The sequence below is a fragment of the Pezoporus occidentalis genome, unplaced genomic scaffold (assembly GCF_034315485.1).
Source record: "Pezoporus occidentalis ecotype Australia unplaced genomic scaffold, CSIRO_AGI_Poc_V1 ctg85, whole genome shotgun sequence".
Classification (NCBI taxonomy): domain Eukaryota; kingdom Metazoa; phylum Chordata; class Aves; order Psittaciformes; family Psittacidae; genus Pezoporus; species Pezoporus occidentalis.
Genome location: NW_026916212.1, coordinates 2,286,440 through 2,309,122, shown reverse-complemented (window position 1 = coordinate 2,309,122; position 22,683 = coordinate 2,286,440). Strand labels below are relative to the sequence as shown.

The window sequence follows — 22,683 nt, the reverse complement described above, 5'->3', positions numbered from 1 at the left end:
AATAAATAACTAACCATATTTCCAGACTTCTTGTTCTATCCAGTTGATGCTGTGAAACCAGGTACCAGCCATATTAGTCTTCTTGAAGACAGCAGTGTTTCTTTGTGGATGACTTCACTGTTACCAAGCCTATGAAAATAGTGTGAGGCTTAAAAAGGTGGTAAAAAAATCATGTTAATTGACATGACACTGGGAACCCTGTGGTCAGGTTAAGCTGTGAGCAGAATTGTCAGCACGAATACCTGTAACTATCTAATAACCCTCACTTCCCACTTCCTGATCCACATAGGAGGGATAACAGGGACCATTCCCTACAAAGTTCAGGACTAAAAGCCCAACAGAATAAATCAAATTCTGACTGCATCTTTTAACAATGATTAAGGGGAAGGCATCAAGCATGGCTGCTGATGTCCCGTCTTGAATATCTAGGAAAAAACTTCTAGAAAAGCATCCCTTGTTGACCGAGGTGGTGTAACTTGACTAAATGACAGTGTCTTACAATATTACACTCTATTTCTGACTACAGTGACATGTTCCATGTCCTGCCTTGGAATTGTCTTGATGCAGTAGGATCAGAGAGATTTGGGTTGGAAAGGCACTTAAAGCTAATATATTTCCAACCCCCCTGCCATGGTCAGGGCCACCTTCCACTAGATCAGATTGCTCATACAGAACTGGTATCTTCTGCTGAAAAACACTAGAGAGGTGTTCCCCATTTGCAAAGTACCAGGGAAAAAAAAGTGAGCAGTTATGGTAAAAACCCTGTTCCTAACCATATGCAAATTTTACCCAAGGACAGAGTGACATGAAAGCATTCTTGTACAACTTCAGAACTGAAAAGTCATCTGGAAATCTCCCTTCAAGTTAAATTACTTTCTTAGAAGCAGAAAGTCCTATCACATGATGTATTGTAATTTCCGTTCTGTTCCCTCCTTCAGACACAGAATCTTATCAACATAGGAATAAATATAGAATCTTTTTATACTCACAGTTTTAGCCATTTCCATGTATGAACAAGAAAATAATGACTGTGTTCTTGTGTCTGAAAACAACAATACATGATCAATGCAGACTTGCTAAATGAAAAAACACTAAAACAACAGAGCTCAATAATGAATAATCCATGGGAGATCTTTAGGACCCGGTGAAAACATAAAAACCTTATTTTGCAAATATTCTTTCATTTTTTTTTAAATCAATTTGTTTCTACTACACTCACACCCATTTTTATTAATTATTCGCTTTGCCCTTTGATGAAAAAATCTCATTTTTGCAGACTCGGCTACTCCTTCTGAGTTATTTTAGGGTTATTACTACTATCTCGTTAGTGCCCAAAGCCTGGATTAGCGCCAACTGTGAGGCACCATACCGACAAACCGACAGCGTCCTCTCCCTTGGGTTTGAGAGACTGAATGGACAGGGGCACGATTAAAACCCGCGGTGGGCGCACAGGGACTAGGGACCCGTTAATTTTGTTTCACTGTCCCGGCAAGCATGCATCCCCGTGGGCAGGGCGGGGCGGAGGCGGGCAGGGCTCGGCAGGGCAGGCTGCCGAGGCTCTGCTGCCGGGCTCCCTGCCCAGGAAGGGCCGGGCACAGTAGCTCTGCCCGCTGGGCCCGGCAGGAGCGCAGCCGCCGGCGGGGGCAGCCGCAGCGACCGCGGAGGGCGGCCGGGAAGGGCCCCGCTGCACGGCTTACCCGTGTGTCCCTCGGGACACAGCGGCAGGCGGCCCCGCTGCTCCGCCCGGGCCCGAGAAGCGCTCCTGTCCCGCGGCGCTGCCCGCTGCCTCCCCAGGGCTGCCCCGCCACCCGGATCACTTGGTGGGGAGGTGGCGGCAGCCTATGCCCAGGGCCGGGGCAAGAGGGAGGAGGCGAGGGCCGGCGGCGGGGCCTGTGCCATCGATCCCGCCGCCTCCCGGTCCGCCCGCACTGCTCTGTGCATCCGCCTCTTCCTTTCTCCGCGCCGCCTCCAGCGGGGGAGCCGGCGGGGCCCGTACGTGCCGGGCCGGCAGCGAGGGGAGTGTCTGCGGCTCAGCGTCTCTGCAGCAGCGCCGGCCCCGCCGCGCCGACCAGGACCGGGTGCGGACTCCCCCGCCGTCCGTCCGCGCTGCTGCTGCGCGGCCATCGCCGCTGCCGGCGGGAGGGGCCAGGATGTGAGCGTCGGGTCGCCTTGGCCCCCCTCCGCCCCCTTCCCCCCCCCCCCCTTTTCCTCTCCCTCCCTCCCTCCTCCCTCCTTTTAAATAAGACCAAGCCAGCCAACCAACCCCAAAACCCCAGAGGGCGTGGGGAGGTGGGGGATCCCGTGTCGCCGCCGCCACCCTTTCGCTGGATCCATTGTGAGGAAATTACTGTTCGCCGGCAGCGGCGGCACATCTGGGCGGGCACATCTGGGCATGCAACATCGGCTCCCGCCGTCTTCCTCCCCCGTCCTCCAGCCGGCCGAGCGGCTTCCTCCGGGCCGCCGGGGAGACTGCCGCTCGCCAGCCCCGGGGTCTGTCTTTCGGACCGAGTATTAAAAGCTGGCAGCCCGGGCTGTGGGGTGTGTGGAAATAAAGGCTGCTTTTTATTTCCCCACCCCCCACCCCCCCCCGGGATTTATTTCATGGGGATGTGTTCAAGACAAGAGAGGATTCAGAAGGATATTGACGTTGTGATCCAAAAGTGCAAGGCGGAGAAGGACTGCCTGTTTGCAGGTGAGTTTCAATCCCGGGCGCCAGGTTGGCGGCGAGGAGGCTGCCGCCGCCCGCCCCGGACCGCGCTCCCCCCGTGGTGCCCGTGCCCTTCGCCGCCGTTACTGGCAGCGGGGGCTGCCGCCGTGCCCGCGTGTGCCGGCCCTCCGTTCCCTTCCTCCTCCTCCTCTCCAGTCTTTCCGAGAGCATGTGAGGCCAGCTGAGACGGCGAGAGGGGGGATCCCGATCGCGGCCGCACGCAGAGCCGCGCTGGTGCGGGTGCGTGCTGCCGTTGCCTGGCGCAGCTCCTGATGCCGCTCCTCGTTGCGCCGCTGCCGCCCGGGTGGCCCGGCTTCACCCGCGCTCGCCCGGCAATAGGGCCGGCAGTGAACGTGCCTCTTTCCCGTTACGAACGTCCCTTCCCACCCATTCCTCGGGGGTTCGAGGCTTCCTCGGTGATCCGCCGCAGGAGCGTGCCTGGCTGCTGCCTGTTGCCGTTCCCGACAATGGAGATCCCGGCCGTTGCCATAGCACCGGCACTTGTTGCGAGGGCCTGGGGGAGATGCTGCAGCTTCCCCCGTTCACCCCGACCCCCTTTCCGCCCACCCCGGGGTCGGTAACCGGGATGCGGGTCCGTAAAACCCGCCTAATTCAGCCAAAATAAAGACAAGTTGTAATAACACAGTTGTTTGTCTTTCAGATTTCAGGTACTCAGACTCCACCTTTACCTTCACCTATATTGGAGGCTCCAAAAGGTACTTTTTTTCCCACAGTAGTGACTCCCTTAATTTCTTGCAGTGAGGTGCAGTGGTTCAGTACCAAGGCAGGCATTTTTGTTTCTTCTTGCAAGGAGACTCAGTAAATCACCTGCCTTGGCACAAACATGAACCGAGGAAGAGGTGTTGAGCCAGGTGATCAGAAAGGTGGTCCTAGTTGTCAGAGGCTCGTTCCTCTGGGTGCTGCTCTGTGAAGTTTCACTGTTACTCCTTGATTATTTGTGAATACATAGAATCTCTGCTGTACCTAAACTTAACAGAAACGCAGCAAAGGCATCAATGTATGATACAAAGTTAATTCATGTTAAAAAATAGGGAAAGCTACAATTTTAATAACAAGTAGGCCAAATTACACATCAGCACCTTTCTCACCCGAGCTGTATTTAGTCCTGTGACAAATGCAAGACTGCAAATGACCAAATCAAATTCCTGAGACAGTAAGTGGAATGTCAGTCAGTATAGTTGAAGAGGCTGGGAAATGTTTTTATTGAATGTTAGTTTAAATACTGTTTCTAACAGTCTCTGAGCTTTCGGACTCTGCATGTACATGTTTTAAAATTGTATTTCAGTGTTTGTAGTATTTGCTTTCAAAAGGAAATTATGTAAAAGCTTGAGCACACATCCTTTTTGTTTCCCTGGCTGTTAGTTGCCTTTACTTAGAAAGGTGTTAACAGGACATGCTTTGTCTCTCTCTTTTATCTGAATTTTATTACACAGGGCAAGCAGCACTCCCACAGCCATGGGTTCTCCCCTGTACATGCTTGGGGTCTGGCTGCAGGATCAGATTCCCAGATGGTCCCCAGGCTGTGGAATCACTCAGAAAAGTGCTTTCCCACCTCACTACTCAGCCTGTTCCTGCTAAAGGAAAAGACAACTTCTGTTTTCAGTTCCATTTTCAGTGGAGTAGAATTGTTCACCCAGCAGCTGAAAATCATTGCATTTTCAGGTTGCTTGTAATATATACTCTATCATTTAGTGTTTTAGTATTTATTTTATTTTAGTCTTATTTTAAAAGAAGATTTTGAAAAGGTTGATTCAGTACAAATTATCTAACATGTTATTTACCATGTAATTAAAGTGATTGGTTTTGAAAGTTCCTTTGCATTGTTTTCTAATACAAATATTGCAGCAGGGAACCAGGAAGTGAAACCTGTCTATTGTTTCCAGTTTCCAAGCTGAACAAAGTAAAAAGCCTAAGGGCGTAACTGATTGGAAACAAACTGGTTTATAAATGTAGGAACAAAATGTCCGTTCTACAAGGAGAGGTGGAAGGAGGCCTTACGTCCTGCAGCCTTGAATTTTAGTGGTGGTCAGCATTTGCTGTGACACTGTTTACTGGAAACTAGTCTCAGGACCTTAAAAATTCAAACTGAATGGAGAAACGAACATTACGCTTACAGAACTGGGGAAAAGTGGGTTGTTACTTAGCGCATACTTAAATATCACTTTCCATTTCACATTTTAAGGAGAGTTAGAAAGCACCCTTTGATGTAAGGGTTTAGTGTTCTCCACTTGTTTCTATTATGACCTAGAAAGACATTTTACAATATTCTGATTGTACAGGGGTGTACTCAGTGGCAGGTTTATGGTAGTGAGCTCTCTTATGAAGTACATAAAATGAAAACCCTAAGCTTTGACTTAACTTGAAAACTTCAGTTTCTCGCATCAAGGATGAGTTAGTGATTTCTTCTCAGAGAAGGTGCTGGCTGAGCAGCAGCATTCGGGCAAGTCTCCACTACAGGGTCAACAGCTGTGATATACATGGGAACAGTTTAGGAGAGCACAAAGCTATCTTAAGGATCTTAGTCTTGCATTTGGCCATGATTCTATGATTTTTTTCTTACTGCCATTGCTGCAGCTGTGGACTTCTTGAGTGATGACCCAATTTTTTTGACTACTGTACTCAGGAATTGTCCCTAAATGGCAAAATCTCTGTTAGCTTGTGGTTATAGACTTGAATATTAGCCGACAGGCCTTGTCCAGTTACTTCAGATATGCAGGCTGATGAGTTTGTTTTTCGAACCAACAGGAATATGGGCTTTTCAGTATTGGGCACAGGGGTGGATGTTCACTGCATGGAAGTTCAAACTGAGAAACAGATTTAAATGAGTAAGATTAGAAATAGTGTGGAAGGAAGATTACAGCATGTAAGCAGTCATTAGCGATGCTTGGAATGAAATCTTTCATGCTTTGTTTCTCTTAGAATTTCCTTTAGGTCAGTGTGCATTATGGCTTTGATTTAGCCATAGTGGTTAGATACAAGAGCAGAAACCCTTGAAAGAAGGCAATACATTTTCCATTTGAGAAGGAGGGTTCTTTGTCTTACTCTTGTATAAAGGCAGGTGACAATACTAGCAAGTTAAACATCACTGGGGGTTTTCCTCTGGATGCTGTAGTTGCCTCTAGTGCCCACTATGTCCGTTTGTCAGTGGTCTCAATTCATAATTTCAGCTAGATTCTCAGTAAATCAGTGTAAATCTGTGAAGTCACTGTATTTGTATTATTTCAGTTATGACGAGGACCTAAAATCTGGTTGTATTTACTCTTTGAACCATTAAGTTTATCTGTAGGAGATTTTTCTTTTTGGGGCCAGCTTCTCTGACTTTACCTGATTTTTAGCTTGTTGCTTGCATTGATTGCACAGCCTCTTCCTGCATTAGTACTATTCAAATATTGAATACGCTGCAGATCAGTCCAAATAGGTAGGCCTGATCTGGAGCAAATTTATCATCTCTTCAGTGGAGTTAACATGTATTCCCACAGAAAAGTAGTAATAGTTCAGTTAATTCTTTTAGACTGTATTTCGCTGTACTTTTTTTTTTTCTTTAAGTGCACAGTCTTCACACTTCCAAATTTTAGAGTTGTTTGACACTACAGAGATGCTTCCTGCTTTGGGAAGGTTGTAACTAGCAATTCATTAGAGAAAGGACATCTTTGTGCATAATATGGGAACTAAATACGAGGCAGATTTTTTATCAGTTTAGTAATTTTTAATTTCATTGTCAGAAAGCAATAAGCAGGTTGATGGATTTTGTACAAAGTGAGGTGTCCATTCGGGTACTGTGACTATGCAAGATTTATTCTTCTTTAACTATGTCTGGCAGAATATCAGAAATGGCTGGATTTTTTATGCTTTTTACTGCAGGATCTAAAAAGGTTATTAAACTGTGAACATGTTGAGCTCTCTTGTTTTTTGTTTTGTTTTTTTTTTTCCCAATATTTTTTAAAGAATCTCTTGTTTCCCTTTTCCTATTTTCTGCCCCATGTGAAACATTGCTCCTCCAGAAACTGTGCAGGCTCCGAACTGCTGATCTGTTATTTTTCAAATGAAAATGTGTGATGCCCTGAAGTTGTTTTCACTTTATATGTCATTTGACATGGTTTACGTAGAAGCAGTGCTTGGTTGTCCTGAAAAAAGGTGTTTCCTTTTCTTAGTGTTTTTCTCACCCCACTTGTCTTTTTTTTTTTTTCCTGAGGCTAAACAAGGACATTATATCAGTCCTAAAATACCTCTTTGTTCAAATATGTACTTAACTTTCATTGGCAGCGAGGGACAGTGACAATAAGACTGTGCAGAAGAACAGATCTAATGCTGCAGCATATTATAAAGAAACCAGATAAGACCTGTGAGAACTGAACATACAGATTAATTTTGTCAGCAAAATTCCCATCTCCTGTTTGCACAGTGGCTTCTTGTGTTCTGCTTTTTGTACTTTAGCACAGCAATTGTAACAATGGCAGTTCTGAAGAAGCAAAGAAAGTTGAATTTTATTCCAAAGAGATTTTTTTTTCTTTTCCTAAAATATTGGTGCATTTTTAACTTAAGCTGTATTCCTTTTGAGTATTTGGCTTCTTGTATTCTATTTAAGAGATTATACATAGCACTTAATATTGTAGTATCAGAAATTCTCATAAAAAGTGATGAATTAATTCCCACCTCACTGTAGCAGTGAAATATTTCACAGCTGGGGAGCTGTGCTACTGAAGCAGTAACTAAATCGCTTGTGGCTTTCTATAGCTAGAGATAAAAACTACTATCTGACGTCCTAGCACATTATGTCTACCAGGTGTTTGAACCACTTGGTGATAAATAGAGATAACCTTTTTTTTCCCCATTTAGTGGTACGCCTGATTACTACTTGCATGAATTTCATTAAACTGCCTGCATGAGAGATTTCATTTGGTGAATAATTTTGAAATTCTCACGTCTCTCTGATGATGCTGAAAGCCTTTCATATAAAAAAAAAGCTTTGAAAATAAATGGTTTGGGGCTAATTGATGTGGTTTTTAATCTTAAAATTTATATTCAATTTATATTTACTTTAGCAAGAAAGGAGAGAACTGAAAAACATTTTTTAAACCAAAATGTAAAATTGTGTCCATCAGAAAATATCAAAATGGAGCACTTTTCTGAACATTTTCATTTTTTTTCTTTCCAAAATGATCAATTTGAATGCCAGCATTGTTTTGATAGGTTGTTTTTAACCTAGCTCCTCTGTCAGGTTCCTTGCATGAGTGTGTTTACTGGCTATACAAAGTTTGGGAAGAGAAGGTTGGACAGTTCCTTTTGGAAGCAGTGGTGGCTTGAGTAGTATGAAAGTGTCCCTGAAAATACAACCTAAGAAAATTAGAATAAGATTTTTATGAAATCCGTTGCTCTGAATGGTTTCAGTTTAGCTGGAATAGGTTTTATACGGGCTTAGGAAGGGTTTGTGCAAGGACAGTTCATCTTCTCTTGCTGATGGCTTTGCTTAGTGTTGAGTTTACTAAAGAGCATAATTTGAAAAAATGAATTACAAATGTTTTGTACACACACAAAAAAAACCTCTTTACCTGTCCCTCACTCAGAATTAGTATGAAATCTTAAACTGAGTCCCAAAATGGCTTCAGAGTTTTTGCAGGTATAAACATTAGTTGAGACAGAAGTTACAATTTCTTCACAAGGACTGTTTTGTGAAAACACCTAAAATGATTGTATTGACTTTGTCCAAATTAAGACTGTGTGAAGTCCAGCCATTTTAGTATATGTGTATGCAAAACAGTGGGAAAAAAAAAAAAACAAACAACAAACCAACCAAAACCCAACCCCAACACTCTCCAACATCCCCCCCCACAACCAAACACAAATAACAAACACCCCCTTACTCTCCACCCCCCCCCCAAAAAAAAAAAAGAAAAAAAAGAGTTTTACTGTATTTACAGTATTTCAGGACAAAACTGTAACCTTCAAATAAAAAAAAAAATTCTGGAAAACATATTTAGTTAATGCCTTAGTACAACAGTTATGAATACCATCAGCAGCCTTCTCTTATGGATATGGAATTCTATAAAGTAATCTACTGGTTTAATACGGGTCTGTGAATATCACATGAAATCTTTCATACATCATTGTAGCTCTAATAGACTTCCAGCTGAAAACTGATCATATTAATTTCTCTTAATAAGGTGTAATTCCAAGGAATTATTTTGCTGTAAAGACTTTTAGCCACCTTATAGAACAAGGTTTGTTAGGTTTGTTGTAAAACTTCAGGAGTAGGATTTTGTAGGCTTGTAGGTTGAAGAACTCATGTTTTATCAGTGGATGACAAGAATAGTGAAATTGGATGTGTTTAGGTGGCAACAGGAGGAACATAACCTCTTCAAGAATCTCTTTGGGCATACACTAGTTTTGTTAACTCAGGGCAACAGAAGTTTTAATTTAGTTCAGTATTGGTCTCTAGAGCACGAAGTAAGGAGTCAATAATCAGCCCACCAAAGATGAAAGCTCTTTCACTTTTATCAGACCTGTATGCACATACTTTTTTTTTTTCCTTCTATTTTTAAATAGCAGTATAACACAAGAGCATCATTGCCTTTGGCCTATAGTCCCTATGCCAGATTTTGCTGTTGATGGAGTTTTTATAGCAAATGTTAGTGTTGGTTGAAGATGCTCTACCTGCATTACTGCAGTGAAATTGCATGCAACTACCAGCCACCAGTTCTCCTTGTTAAGGTATTTTGCTAGGTAATCTAAGGACATTTACAATTCTGTGTTTTTATTCCATTTTACTTGTTTGTTTTGGAATTCTTATTTAAAATGGTAAAATGTGAGAAGTTCTAGTATTTATTTGCTTTTAACAATTTCTAGTGAATTAAAAGAAATGCATTCTCCCTCTGAACCGCACTACAGGTAGTAGATGAGAAGAGGGAGACTCCAGGTTCTTTGTGTACCTGAATCTGTATTTTACGAATAAGCTATTACTTGTTTTAGATTGTCCCCCTTGTGGTGAATAATGCCCACTATACTGTTTCTGTGTTTAAACATAAATAAATAGATACTAAAAATACTACTTCATAAAGTTTAAGCCTTTATTTAAGGTGCGAAGAAACACATCCATCCTGTATTTCAGTTAAAAACTGACCTTTGCAAAGGGCAACAAACACTCAGAGATAGAGAGTGTAAATACCTTTTACATCTAGCACTGTTTGGCTTCAAGGCAGGCATGAATGTGTGGAAGATGCTGGCCTCCCAGTGTGCTAATTAGGATTAGGCATTTGCCATCCATAAAGAGAACTGGAGTTGCAGTTACATAAGTCAGGTTAAAAAATATGAAAGCTATTGATTTTGTTCATGGAGGACATGGTCAATGTGAAACTTAACACAAGCCGGCTTCAGCGTGCACTCACAGCCCAGAAAGCCAACCGTTTCCTGGGCTGCATCAAAAGGAGCGTGACCACCAGGTCGAAGGAGGTGATCCTGCCCCTCTACTCTGCTTTCATGAGACCTCACCTGGAGTATTGTGTGCAGTTCTGGTGTCCTCAACATAAAAAGGACATGGAACTGTTGGAACAAGTCCAGAGGAGGGCCATGAGGATGATCAGGGGACTGGAGCACCTCCTGTATGAAGACAGGCTGAGAAAGTTGGGGCTGTTCAGCCTGGAGAAAGCTGCGTGGAGACCTCATAGCAGCCTTCCAGTATCTGAAGGGAGAATATAGGGATGCTGGGGATGGACTCTTCATTAGAACTGTAGTGATAGGACAAGGGGTAGTGGGTTAAAACTTAAACACGGGAAGTTTAGATTGGATATAAGGAAGAAGTTCTTCACTGTTAGGGTGGTGAGGCACTGGAATGGGTTTCCCAGGGAGGTTGTGAATGCTCCATCCCTGACAGTGTTTAAGGCCAGGATGGACAGAGCCTTAGGTGCCATGGTTTAGTGTGAGGTGTCCCTGCCCATGGCAGGGGGGTTGGAACTAGATGATCTTAAGGTCGTTTCCAACCCTAACTGTTCTATGATTCTATGACATAAACAGATTCTCATTTGAGGTCAAGAAAAGCTTTTGCCCTGGCTGCAAAGTCCTTGTCCTTTATGTGTTATAACATGATTACCATATTCTTGGGTAATTTAAATTGACAAATTGCCATGGGATTCAGTAAAGTTGTGGCAACTTACATCACTGAGGACCTGTCTGTAATTATAGTAATCTTATTAAGGAAGTTTGAATAGAACAAAGCTAAATATAAATGCAGTATGTTACCTTCATTGACTTGTAATAGCATAGTTTAATCTATGCATGATTAGTTACGTACCAAAGTGATGTTACACATTATGTGTGTTTGTGTTTTAGGTGACAGGCATGGATAAATTTCATGGAAGTTGAAAGAGTGAGCTATAAATAAAGTTCTTTGGGAGTGGCTCATATTGGGGCAGAATGAGATGAGATAGGGCAGACTAAAATGAGGCAGAAATGTCTGGTGACAGAGACTTGAGAAGTTTTCGTGCATAGCAAACAGCTGTTCTCAGCAGTGTGGCACTTGCATCTCAGATTTGCGTGTGGTGCAACCCTCTAAGCAAAGGCCCTAGCCAAGTCACCACAGTGGTCTCTTTTTTTTTATTTCCAGTGCTAAGGTGAGCTTGACAAAGCGCTTACCTGTTTGTCTGCAATGTAGGTGTTCTCACAGGATCCCTCTGGCACAGGGAAGGTCTTGTCCCACAGAATATCACCCCTGTACCCTTCCTTGAGAGATAATGATGACTTTAATCTTCATAATTTAGAGAAGGTTTCACACCAGCCTTGGTGTGAAGTGGCCATATCCATTTCAGCCATGCTACTGCAGAGCATAGGCTCCTTAAAATCGTGTTTCCATTCCTTCCCAATTCGTCTTTTCCCACCCTTCTTTTTTCTGGCTCTTTGTTTTCCAGAGGTGCTGTACAAAAACTGGTGGTATCTGTTGTGTTCATACACAGACATTAAATAGTTGGTATTAAACAACTGTACTATGCAGGTTAGGAACATGGAGCAGCTATAGATCACTTATCTCCCAGATTATATATATATATAAATATAAGATTATATATACATCCTTTTTAATAAATGCTTGTTTAGGTTCTTCGGAAGTTTCACCAGAGTAAAAACAGGTGCTCACACTGTTAATCAGAGCAATCACATGTTTGCTGCTGTTCGTTATTCTGGTTTTGGTGTCTAATATGTGGGTGGCTAGGAAAGAAATCACTGCTGAAATAATTGCAGCTGCAGCCTGAGTTGTTTGATGATTTAAGTTTAAAAATCTTTTTTAGCTGGGTTGTTTTTGTGATTTCTGTTGTACCTAAGTAGGACTGAACAGAGATGTTTAGAAATAATATGTACTTGGGATTTTTTGCTGCAGATGCTGTGCAGGTGTAAAAATGCAATTTACCTTGAACCAATAACATTTGAATGCTCTTTGTGCATTATAGAAAATGTTTTAAATAGAACAGCAAAGTTAGTAAAAAAAAAAATAAAAATGTTGCTTTATACAGTTTCCCATTCTTCACCTTATAGGCTACTTACTCTTTATAAAGCACTCTTTATGGATCTTTGGGAATGTCTCTCCAGTAACTATTTTTAATTCTGCTCCCTCAAATATAGAAAACCTTTTGATATTTCCGTCAGTAACAATGCACAGCTCCTTACATGCATGGTGCTATTAGCTGTCATTCTGAACTTCTGAGGTGTTCAGTACCTGCCTTTGGAATCATTACAATGTTCTTTTCATGGATGTGTCCCCTACACATAGGGTGACTTTTTACCCTATGATACTGTCTGAGGTTTTCCTTTATTGGTTTCTGCCTTGATTTGTAATGATGGAGTGATTTGTAGTGATGGATGAAGGACTCGCCCTGCTGCCAACCTGCAGGTGGAGTTTCACCAGTGTGAGCTTGGGCATGTTTTTTAGGGGTTGGGATTGAAAACCCTTTGCCTGTTGAGAATATCACCAGCCCCAAAGGCACAGGATATGTGAAGTATGCCTTCAGCACCTGTAGGACTAAGGAAATTTGTGGTGTGCCAGTTGGTACAGCCAGAGGAATGGGCCATGGGGTCTGCCCTGCACAACTGTGTAAGTGGAGGAAGGGTGCAGTCACTGAGCATACCCTCCCTTAAGGCTGCTCTTCCACGCCTTGGTTGATATAGCACTGGGATCATAGAACCATAGAATCAATCACAGAATCAGCCAGGTTGGAAAAGACCTTTAAGGTCACCAAGTCCAACCTCTACCCCAGGACTGCCAAGACTACCACTAAATCATGTCACTGAGGGCGTCATCTACATGGATTTTGAACACTTTCAGGGATGCTCATTCCAGCACTGCCCTGGGCAGCCTGTTCCAATGCCTGAGCACCGTCTTGGTGAATAAATTTTTCCTAATGTCCAACCTAAACCTCCCTTGGCTCAGCTTGAGGCTGTTTCCTCTTGCCCTATCAGTTGTTATTTGGAAGAAAAGACCAATACCCATCTCACTACAACCTCCTTGCAGTAGTTGTAGAGAGTGATAAGGTCCCCCCCTGAGCCTTTTCTTCTCCAGACTAAATCCCCAGGACCCTCAGCCGTTCCCCATCTCACTTGTGCTCAGATCCTTCACCACCTCTGTTGCGCTTCTCTGGACCTGCTCCAGCACCTCAATGTCTCTCTCACATTGAGGGGCCCAGAACTGAACATGGTGTTCAAGGTGCAGCCTCACCAGTGCCCAGTACAGGACAAAAAGGATCTACCTGATGTGACCATCTTTGGGAGCAGGGGCCATGAAGCAGGGCCTGGCAGCCTGCCATGAGAACGTGCACTTCCTCCCGTGTCATGACAAGAGTGACTGGCTGAAGGCTGACAGGCAGTGTAACTCCACAGGGCTGACTGAAGGGAGTGAGGTCAGGTAAAATAAATAGTTAACTACTTCAATGAAATAAGGGAAGGGAGGGGGATGGAGCTGTGGTGGAACCTTTGTTGCCATCAGAAAGCTCATCAGGCAAATGGGAGGAATTCTGTGAGTTCAGTGTCTGTGAGATTTGGTAAAAAGGAGTTGGAGATGGATCACAGACCTTTCTCATTGCCTCTGCTTCCCAGAGGGGTCAGAGTCCTTCAGGTTAAGCATAAAATATTTTCTCCCGGAGGGATGCTAAGCAGAGAGTATCTCTTTTCCACTGCTAATTTTATGTAGTAACCTAGCATGTACAAACCTGCAGCATATGCAGCACTCCAGACCACATCCAATGCTTGCATGCACGTTGGTTTTAGAAAAGTGGTGTCAGCTTTCTTTTTAGCATTCCATCTTTTCTTCTTCCTCAGAGGATTTATAGCTCTGAAAACATCTGAGCTCTCCATAATGGGATCTCTTCTTTCTTTCTTTCTTTTTTTTTTTATTTTCATTTTTCTCTGATTCAAATCTATATGAATGTTTTAAATGTTGATGCAAATGAGTTTCGCCCCCCAGTTTCCTGGTAAGCTGCCACAATGGCCAGGAGGGTGGCAGAGGTTCTGCAATGCTGCTCGGGGGAGCACTAGTGTGTGACCAAATGGGGCATAGCCTTGTCACAGGAAGAGGTTCACTGTTCCCTTTTTGTTGCTGCTGCTGTTGCATGAAGGACTGTAGAAGAGAAATCTGGAGAGAGTAGGGGAAAGAAACAGCACAGGTCGGCATTCAGCTCTGAGTTACATCAGTACTAAGTCTGGATCTGTGTGGCATCTTTTAAAGATCTCTTTAATAAACACATCTTTATTAAAGAGATTGTGCATTAAATAGTAAAGACAGAATAAAATGTAATTTGTTGCCATCTGCTTTCATTTGCAGTTAATATACGTTTAAAGATGAGAAGCACAATGTAAATACCTATTTTCCCATTATACGTTTACCTCTGTAAATTTTCTCTCGGAATTGTTTATCATTTATTTTTACTGGTAATGAATAATTCTGGCAGGAGGTTGAAGCTGGATGTCTTACATATTATGGTAGTGTTATTTCCTTCAGAGATAATGCCAGGTTTTCTTTCATTTTATTTTGAAGGGCTGAGAATGATCAATGCCACACCTTATTCTAGTATTTCTAAATAAAATTTACCCCACCACACACAATTTATGCATCTGACTAGCATGCATTCAAGGCTCAGGCAGGTAAAACAGTTGATCCATTCTGTCTCTAGTACTTTGAAGTTCCTTGTTGGATGCTGCCCTTGGCTCTGCAGTGGCAGTACGTGGCAGGGACATTAGCTGCTACTCAGTGAGAATCCTTTACAGCTCTCAAACTTCAGTGATTTCAGTGTCTAATGATTGCAATATGCTCATGATCAGCTAGATAATATACTCTGCTGAAAAATCTTTGAATTATGAGGTAAAGGTTGAGTGAGCTGGGGTTATGTTGGGACTTTCCTGCATAGATTATTTCTGTTTAGAAGTCAGTCAGAACTGCTGAGGCTTTTATTCTTGTACTTGATATGTTTCAGGAGGTTATCCCATGAGCATTTTCATTTTGCTTCTGATTGATATTTTGACTGAAATACAATATGTAAAAGGTTTCTACATTTAACCTGTTACCCTTTACCGCTAGGCTATGTAAACGGATGAGATGAGATGACATTAGCCTAACTCAAGAGAAAGCACGGTTTGATTTCCTTTATGTGGTCATATTTTACCTTTATCAGTCCATTTATTTAAGTTACAGATTATTGGAGTAATTGAGGCTAATGTTTAATGTTTGGCCAAATTTTATTTTACAAGAGTTCTATTTATAGTTCAATTGCTTTGGTGTGTTTTGCCATCTTAATACCTGTAGCTGCAGTCATCTGCATAAAGCTGAAGCAATGATACTGGTTTTATTTACACTCAAAGAACATAACCCTGTGTATGTGCCTGGCCATCTATCTATCTAAAAACTCTCCTTATGTTTAAACATAGTGTATATTTATTTACAGAGGCTTCTGGTACTCAGTGATTCTTTTGATAGTATTATTTTCATTAACACTGACCAGCTCACATGGCCAATAGCATTTTGAGAGGAGAATATCTGGTAAGTCAGCTATCCATTAAATGCATTTGTGAGGGATTCTACTTATCTGAGATTTCATCAGGATCCTCCAACATGTAGCTTGCCATTTTTATGTTCCTGATACAAGTATATATATTTGTATTGACGACTGGAAGTTAGGTCACTGAACTTTCAGCTTTGATAGCAAGCTACTTCACACTTCCACTAGTAAAATGGACCCTGCAGAGGTATCCTGAGAAACAGCATGGTAAAAAACATTAATCTTTTAGAATAAAATCTACAAGAACTTTATTTTCCCCTGAAAGTGAAGATGGATGAGCATGCGCTTGCACTAGTAACAAGGCAGTGGGACAGCTGCAGCAAAGAAACAGACTTGCTGGCCTTTTGAACCATTCTCCAAGTATCCTTCAAGTGAAATTTATTTGTCTTGCAGCACCTGCCTTGCAAGGTGTACTGGCCTGTATCTGTTTTCCTGTGCATTGGAGGTGCTGGTGTGGGGATCTATCTCCTAGCAGGACTGACAGTCTGCTGAGGAGAGGCTTTGCAAATGGAATGTTCTGAGGTGCCCAGTAGGAAAAGCTGCCAGGCTTGTGTCAGGACATGCACTCCCAGGGAATTTAGGTGCTTGCCTCCTGTCCAGAGTTGTGAAGCATTAGCTATCTATGCCAGCCCTTTTCGTTCCAAAATATGGCTAAATGCTTTCTGGCAGTGCTCTCCTTTGGTAGTATATGCTCTTGCTCTAGTCCCGTACCAGAGCTACAACAGTGGGACTCCACAGCACATGCAATCCCGCAATTAGGTTTCCCTGGCCTGAAAACAGAGCTTAAACATTTCTAACAACCTCCATGTTGTCCAGGCCCCTTCTTGTTTGTCATTTAGTGTTGGAGGCTTCTAAAATTTCATCTCACTATCCAAAAAATCCTTTTGTATGCCTGTGACTAATTGTGTAGGACTGTTTGGATGCTGGCATCTCGGATTCAGGCTCCAGAGCTGAGACATAGGTGCTGAAGGGGCATGGCTGGTTAGGAATGGAGATGTCAAAAGACTTTAAAGATCATTCAAACTTCTGTCTCCTGGGTCAGCTAATGAGTTCCTTTTGTGAAGTGCAACTCATCTGATGTCAGCTGACATAGGTTCATGTATTTTCAGTGGAATTTTGCTCTAAATCCATCTTTTAATACAAAGTAGTTGTGAGATTCTTGCCTCACTGTGGAGTTTTGAGTAAAACAACAGTTACAGCTTCAGCAGACTGTCTGAGCTGCTGAATTGTGAAGGATACATCAAGCCATGTCATCAAGCATATATTTCCTCAGTAAAGAAAAATAACAGCTTGCTTTAATCCCCCCCCCCCCCGGTAAATTCTGTGTATGCTGATTCCCAAATAAATGTATCTCATTCTTACAGGTTAACCTCAAGCTGCCTTGGTGCAACATGATTTATAATCAGTTTCTACTCTCGTGTGTTCTCCTTCTCAGGAGGTATTTTTCTAAAAGGTTAGAGATAATGGAGAAGGTCTAAACTACCTTATATTTCACAGATGGGTACTGCCTTGATGAAACAATGTAATCCAAACATGAGTTTATGAACCCAAGCATCTGTACTGTATGAGTGCATATACTTGCATTCAGATGCTTGAAATCATGTTTGAGGTGTTATTTAATGGAACAGGGAAAGGTGACATACAGCTGCATCAGCATGGACATCTGCAGATCTCAATGAGAAATGCTGTTAGGTCAATTTTAAAGCAACATGATTATGCAAGTCTTGCACTGCTGTAGCTTTGGTGCATGTCTCACAACCCAGTGAATGCTGTTGTCTTGTTTGGTTATGAAGACTACAAATGCAAAGGTTTAGTGGTAAGAGGGGATGTCCCTGGCTCCACTGGAGTGGTTAGGACACTGCAGAATACTGTTCTTTCAGTGCCCCACATCCAGCTTCGTGCCTTCCAGAAGCAACGAGGGTTGAAAATTCAACTTGGGACCATAGCTCAGCCTAAACACAAACCCAGTTCTCAGCAGAGTGTGTTGGAGGTGCCCTACCCAGTCAGAGCCAGAATGGGGGTAGAGAAAGGGGTAACAAGGAGACAGAGAAACCTGGGGAGAACAGGGACCTGAAGATGGCTGATACTGATACAAAGGGCAGAGGAAGAGACAAGATGATATGCACGTACTTTGGAAGGGGAAATGGAAAGGCAAGTGTGAGCGCTTGAGCCAGAGAGAAAACGCCGCCAATAAAAGCACGTGAAGAAAAGATCATGTCTTGGGGAAAAAAAAAGAAACCCTCCCGAGAAAAAAGGAGAGGATTTTAAAATCAGCTAAATTCTAAAGAAATGTACCATTCCGTATTGTAAAAGAGTCAAGGAGTAAAGGGAGAAATGTATTTAGTTGTTGTATTTACAGGAACAAAACAGGCTACAGAAAAATAGAGTAAAAATCAGAGCTGTGTGTAATTGTATATGTGTTCAGTGCAGCTGTATAGGGTGAGGCAGGTTTTGTCAATATGTATTGTGAACAGAAGTCCATATGGACAGGTACATGAAACATTACCTCTCTCTTGCCAACCATCAAATTCTTAATCAAAAACATGAGGCCTCCAAGTCTTATAAAGGTCTTATATGCTTTATTCATACAGGTAAAATCATAGTCTTTATTAGTCTCAGAATAGCTGGCCCATTTTAAATTTTACTTTTTAAAAGAAAGAAAAATCAAGATAGATAGTCACTTAGGAAAACAGCCTCTAAAACATTAGTCTGAAAAAATCATAGGACATTTTTAACGGTGGCCACGCTGTGTACCGTAATCAGATTCAAATTCGGCTTTAAATTAATTTGTGTCCCTATAACTCATGAGTTTGGTTGCAAACTATAATAGCAGTCGCTAGATCTAGCTCCTGGCCGAACTAGTATTCTCATTTCAGGCAAACAAATTAAAACCGTGTTAATTATAGAATAGCTTTTGGATGTACACAGCTTAGGTTTCTTATTAAAATACTTTACTTTTTGGCTGCAGTCTGGGAATTAAATACTTGCACATTTGCATGCATAAAGATGAGGAAGAGGTTTGTAACATCTGTCTAATTGTCAGTGGGATTTTAAATATGGATTGCAATCATGATTCATGTAAATTTACTCGTATAAAGAGGTTACAGCAGGGGATGTTTAGGTAAGAATTCAGAGCAAAGTCTGCAGAAGTGGGGATGGTGATAGGTAGCTACCGTCAGGAGCTGCAGTGAAGTATGGTCCTGTTGCTGGTCCTGTAATGTGTATTTTAAAGGCGGCTCTCATGGCATTCAAAAAGTAGAAACACCAAGTAAGACTGGGCGTCACTGAAAAGGTAGTATCCTTGATGCTTTTCAAAGTTCCTTTTAAACTGGAGACATACAGTCTTGCTGAGACCTGCATGAGTTAAAATAGAGACAAAAGATGGGAAAAGTGGATCTGGATGTATCCGAAGATTTACAGAAATACTGGAATTTGGAGACATTTGTACTGCTGGAAGATACCTAAGTTTACAGCATATAGTTACAAGCTGCCTCCCAACGCTGTACCTGTTGTGCAGTGTCTGTTGGGCAGCTCCCTGCATCCAGTGGGATTCCTTGGGGTCAGATGTGCTATGCTCCCAGAAACTCCTGCCCACTGCCAGGCTACTTCCTGGTGGGGCAGCAGGAGAAGCAAGAATACCCTTGATGCCGTATAAACACTGCTCAGGAATAACTAAAATATCCCCATGTTATCAACACCATTCTAGTCACATAGCCAACATACAGCCCCATTCAAGCTGTTGTGAGGAAAATTAGCTACTATCCCAGCCAAAATCAGTACATACCACACTTTTGTACTAGTAGTTTAAGAACTAGCTAACACAGAAGCTAAGATCTGTGTCAGTCTGTACTGACATTGGCATTTATGGCAATTTTTCCTCCTACAGGAAGAAGGAAGGAAGTTGCTAATTGTTTCACAGCTCAGCAAGTCCCTTTCTCCCCTCACTAATGATATTTAAATTGTGAACAATTTCCTTAGAAATCAATAAAGTTTGATGGAACTATAACAAAAAAAAAAAAGAAAAAAAGAAACTTACTCTCTTTTAATCTTCTCATATGCTTCTTTTCCCAAAACACAAACTGTAAATCACTTTGATCCTAAATTGTAACAATTCTTACCTACCTGGGTCTGCGTAACATCCATAAAATGTGTTAAAGTGTATTGAAGCATGTTAAACAAATACTTGTATCTGTTCCTAAGATTGTTTTAATTTATATACCTCATGTTTCACATGCGTATAACTGCTAAATCATCATGGAACAGAAGTCTTTGTTGCAGGGAGACACCAGGGGCACTTTTACAGGTTCAGGGAAATTAACTCAGATCAGGATAACATTCTACATTTTATTCTTCAGAGGGTTTATTTATCTGACTCTACTTCTCCACTCATTCACCTTAGAATAAACCTTTGAGCACTTGTGTTCAACTGACATGGAAAAAAGTATGTCTGAGGGAGAATCAGGTTTAATTCAGATCTTCCTTTTTGATTTAAGACTTCAGGTCGCAATGGGAACTCAGAAATATTTAGTAGGCTTGAAAGAAAGATGAATGACATTTTTATGCTGTCATGTTTTTAATCCATCAGTGCTTAGGCACTTTGAAATTAAAATGTATGGTTCCATTAACTGTTTTTTACTGGGTGGATTTCTTAAAGAGTGCCTGATGTGCACCGTTAGAGCAGTGCAGGGTTACAGCCAGTCATCTGTGTATTCTCTGAAGGCAGCAGTGGGAACATCAGCCTCCTGTCTCCTATCCTTTGAAGAGTTTCCTCTTTTCTGGAAGAGGATTAAGATTTATGTAAATGGCTGCTGCCAATGCTGCTTCTTAGCAGCATCCGTTCCAAAGTGTTTCATTAAGATCTGCTGCTGAAACTGCATGATCACTGAGGTCTGTAGGCACTCACATTTGCAGGCAGAGCAGGAGCTCTGTGTTTCTGCTGTACAGATCTGAAGGGTGGAATGTGCCTGTCACATTATCAGTCTACCCTTTGCTGGGTTGCATAGGAAGCCCAGATGTACAATCAAATATTCTCTGTACCAAAGCTTAGACTCCCCAAACCTTGCTGAAATTTAAGTGCTCTGATATCTGCTCTGCCTCTGTCTATCCTGGTCATTTCCAACCTAGTTAATTCTGTGATATATCAGTGTCTCTAGATATATAACACCTGTAGATACTTCTTGTTTGTTTTTTTTTTTTCCAAGGAACCCGAGGCTCTTCTGTTCAAAGTAGTTCTTGATATTGAATACTTTTCCCATTGCAAGAAGTGTTTCTAGTGTTGTACCTTCTGCATAGAAGACATTTTGTGTTATGAATGTTGTTTTGGGTGTGTTTGGTAGAAATGCTTTGTTTCACAGGAAATGGTTTTCATGTATCCTAAAGATGCACTGTGAATTCAGGTGATCTCCCCTAGGGAAGTTAGACGTTCCTAGGTGATTGTTTTGTCCTTGGCTTTCATATACAGGTCTACCTGTTTTCAAAAAGTGCTGTGTCTGAGCACTGTCTGCTAGGTCTCCCTAGCTAGATCCCAATCTTTCAGAAAGCCAAAGCAGTTTTCTGGGCCATGCCCTTTATGTCAGCAGAGACTTTTTGGAAACAGGTCAGACTTCCTAGCTTTGTCTCTTGACTGGTGTGGGTCCTCCTCCAAAAGTGAAGTAGTGGGGATGGCAGTAAGAAGAGGGTAAATCAGAACAGGGAATCAGCTATAAAGACACAACAAGCAAAGCTGCAGAGACGCTGTCACCTCTGCCCCTTCCTGTATGGTCAGTGGAAGATGGAGTCTGGGTCATGTAATTGTAGCTTCCATGTTTCTTTGGCTTTTGTAGAGGCTACCACTCTATTTATCCCTGTGTGCCCTGGCTTTGGGCACTCTGCTGATGCTCTTCCAGGTTTGGGACCACGTAGCCTACAGATCTTAACACTGCTGTTGGTGCCTCAGGCTCTGTTCTGCTTACTGACATTTGTTTCCAGAGCTTCACCTCCAGGGTGGGTTTACACTCTTAACAAGAAGCTGTCAAGTGACAGGTAAAGGAAACAAGTAGAAGGATAAGTTCAACATGAGTTTCTTGTCTCAGTTTTATTTAATTTAGCCCATATTGTATAGATAGGCTGACTGGATTACTTCTTTTCTGCTGTGAAACATACTGTGGCCCTGGGTCAGGGCCTTTTTTGCTGGCTGTCTTCTGTGTAAACCAACTTCACAGAGCCCAGGCTGACCCCAAACTTGAGGCTTGCTAGCCTGCTGGACAGCTCTGCGTCTCAGCCTGTCTCCACCTTGGCACTTCTGTCCCCACCTTGGCACTTCTGTCCATATGTTCTACCCCATGGTCCCCCAGTGATCACAGAAAGCAGCACAGAAGGGAGCCTGGACTTTTTTTTTGTTGTTGTTGTGAAAGTTACTTATTTCCAAACTTAGCACCTTTTTCAGAGAAAACAGAAGAGCCATTTTGTGTTGAAGTAACCTTACTCATAACTTACTAGCACTTAATTACTGTGGTGTTTTGTTGGCTTTTTTCTTTTTTTTGTGAAAAATTGGCAGTTATTCCTCTTTCAGTGGAAGGAGCACAGTTCAATACACTGTGAGAGTAAAAAGCAGCTGTTAGACATAAAAAGAGAGCAGTTCATAATAGCAAAGCAGAATTCATGTGTTTTGAATATACAGATTCACCCGCAACACTATAGACAGCATTTTCAAGTTTTGCTTGTACAGTCTCCTTCTTTGTGCAAAATGTTTGTCATGCTTTCATTTGCACATGCTGCAAAAATGTGAGCTTAAGATGGCCAGTGCAGATGCTCTTTTTTTCCCAAGTCCTTCTCTCTTGCATGTTGCTTCTGCTGTCTTGTCTTTCTTTGGGGTTTTTGTGTCTGAGACTTGAAACTTGAGGGTGGGGATGCACCTAGCATTACTCAGTGTTCATTTCCTCAAGCTCCAGT

The 22,683-nt window shown here is 42.3% G+C and overlaps 1 protein-coding gene across 2 annotated transcripts in view; it reads left to right on the top strand.

Moving 5' to 3' along the window:
- Positions 1-1,838: 1,838 nt before the first annotated feature.
- Positions 1,839-22,683, top strand: part of PARP8 (poly(ADP-ribose) polymerase family member 8) — a 106,308-nt gene continuing 85,463 nt past the window's right edge. For both annotated transcript variants that reach the window (XM_062604319.1, XM_062604318.1), the window contains exons 1-3: positions 1,839-2,152; positions 2,619-2,692; positions 3,369-3,423. In XM_062604319.1, coding sequence (XP_062460303.1) covers positions 1,842-2,152; positions 2,619-2,692; positions 3,369-3,423 — 440 coding nt within the window. In that variant the 5' untranslated portion in view covers positions 1,839-1,841. The remainder of the gene's footprint in view (positions 2,153-2,618; positions 2,693-3,368; positions 3,424-22,683) is intronic.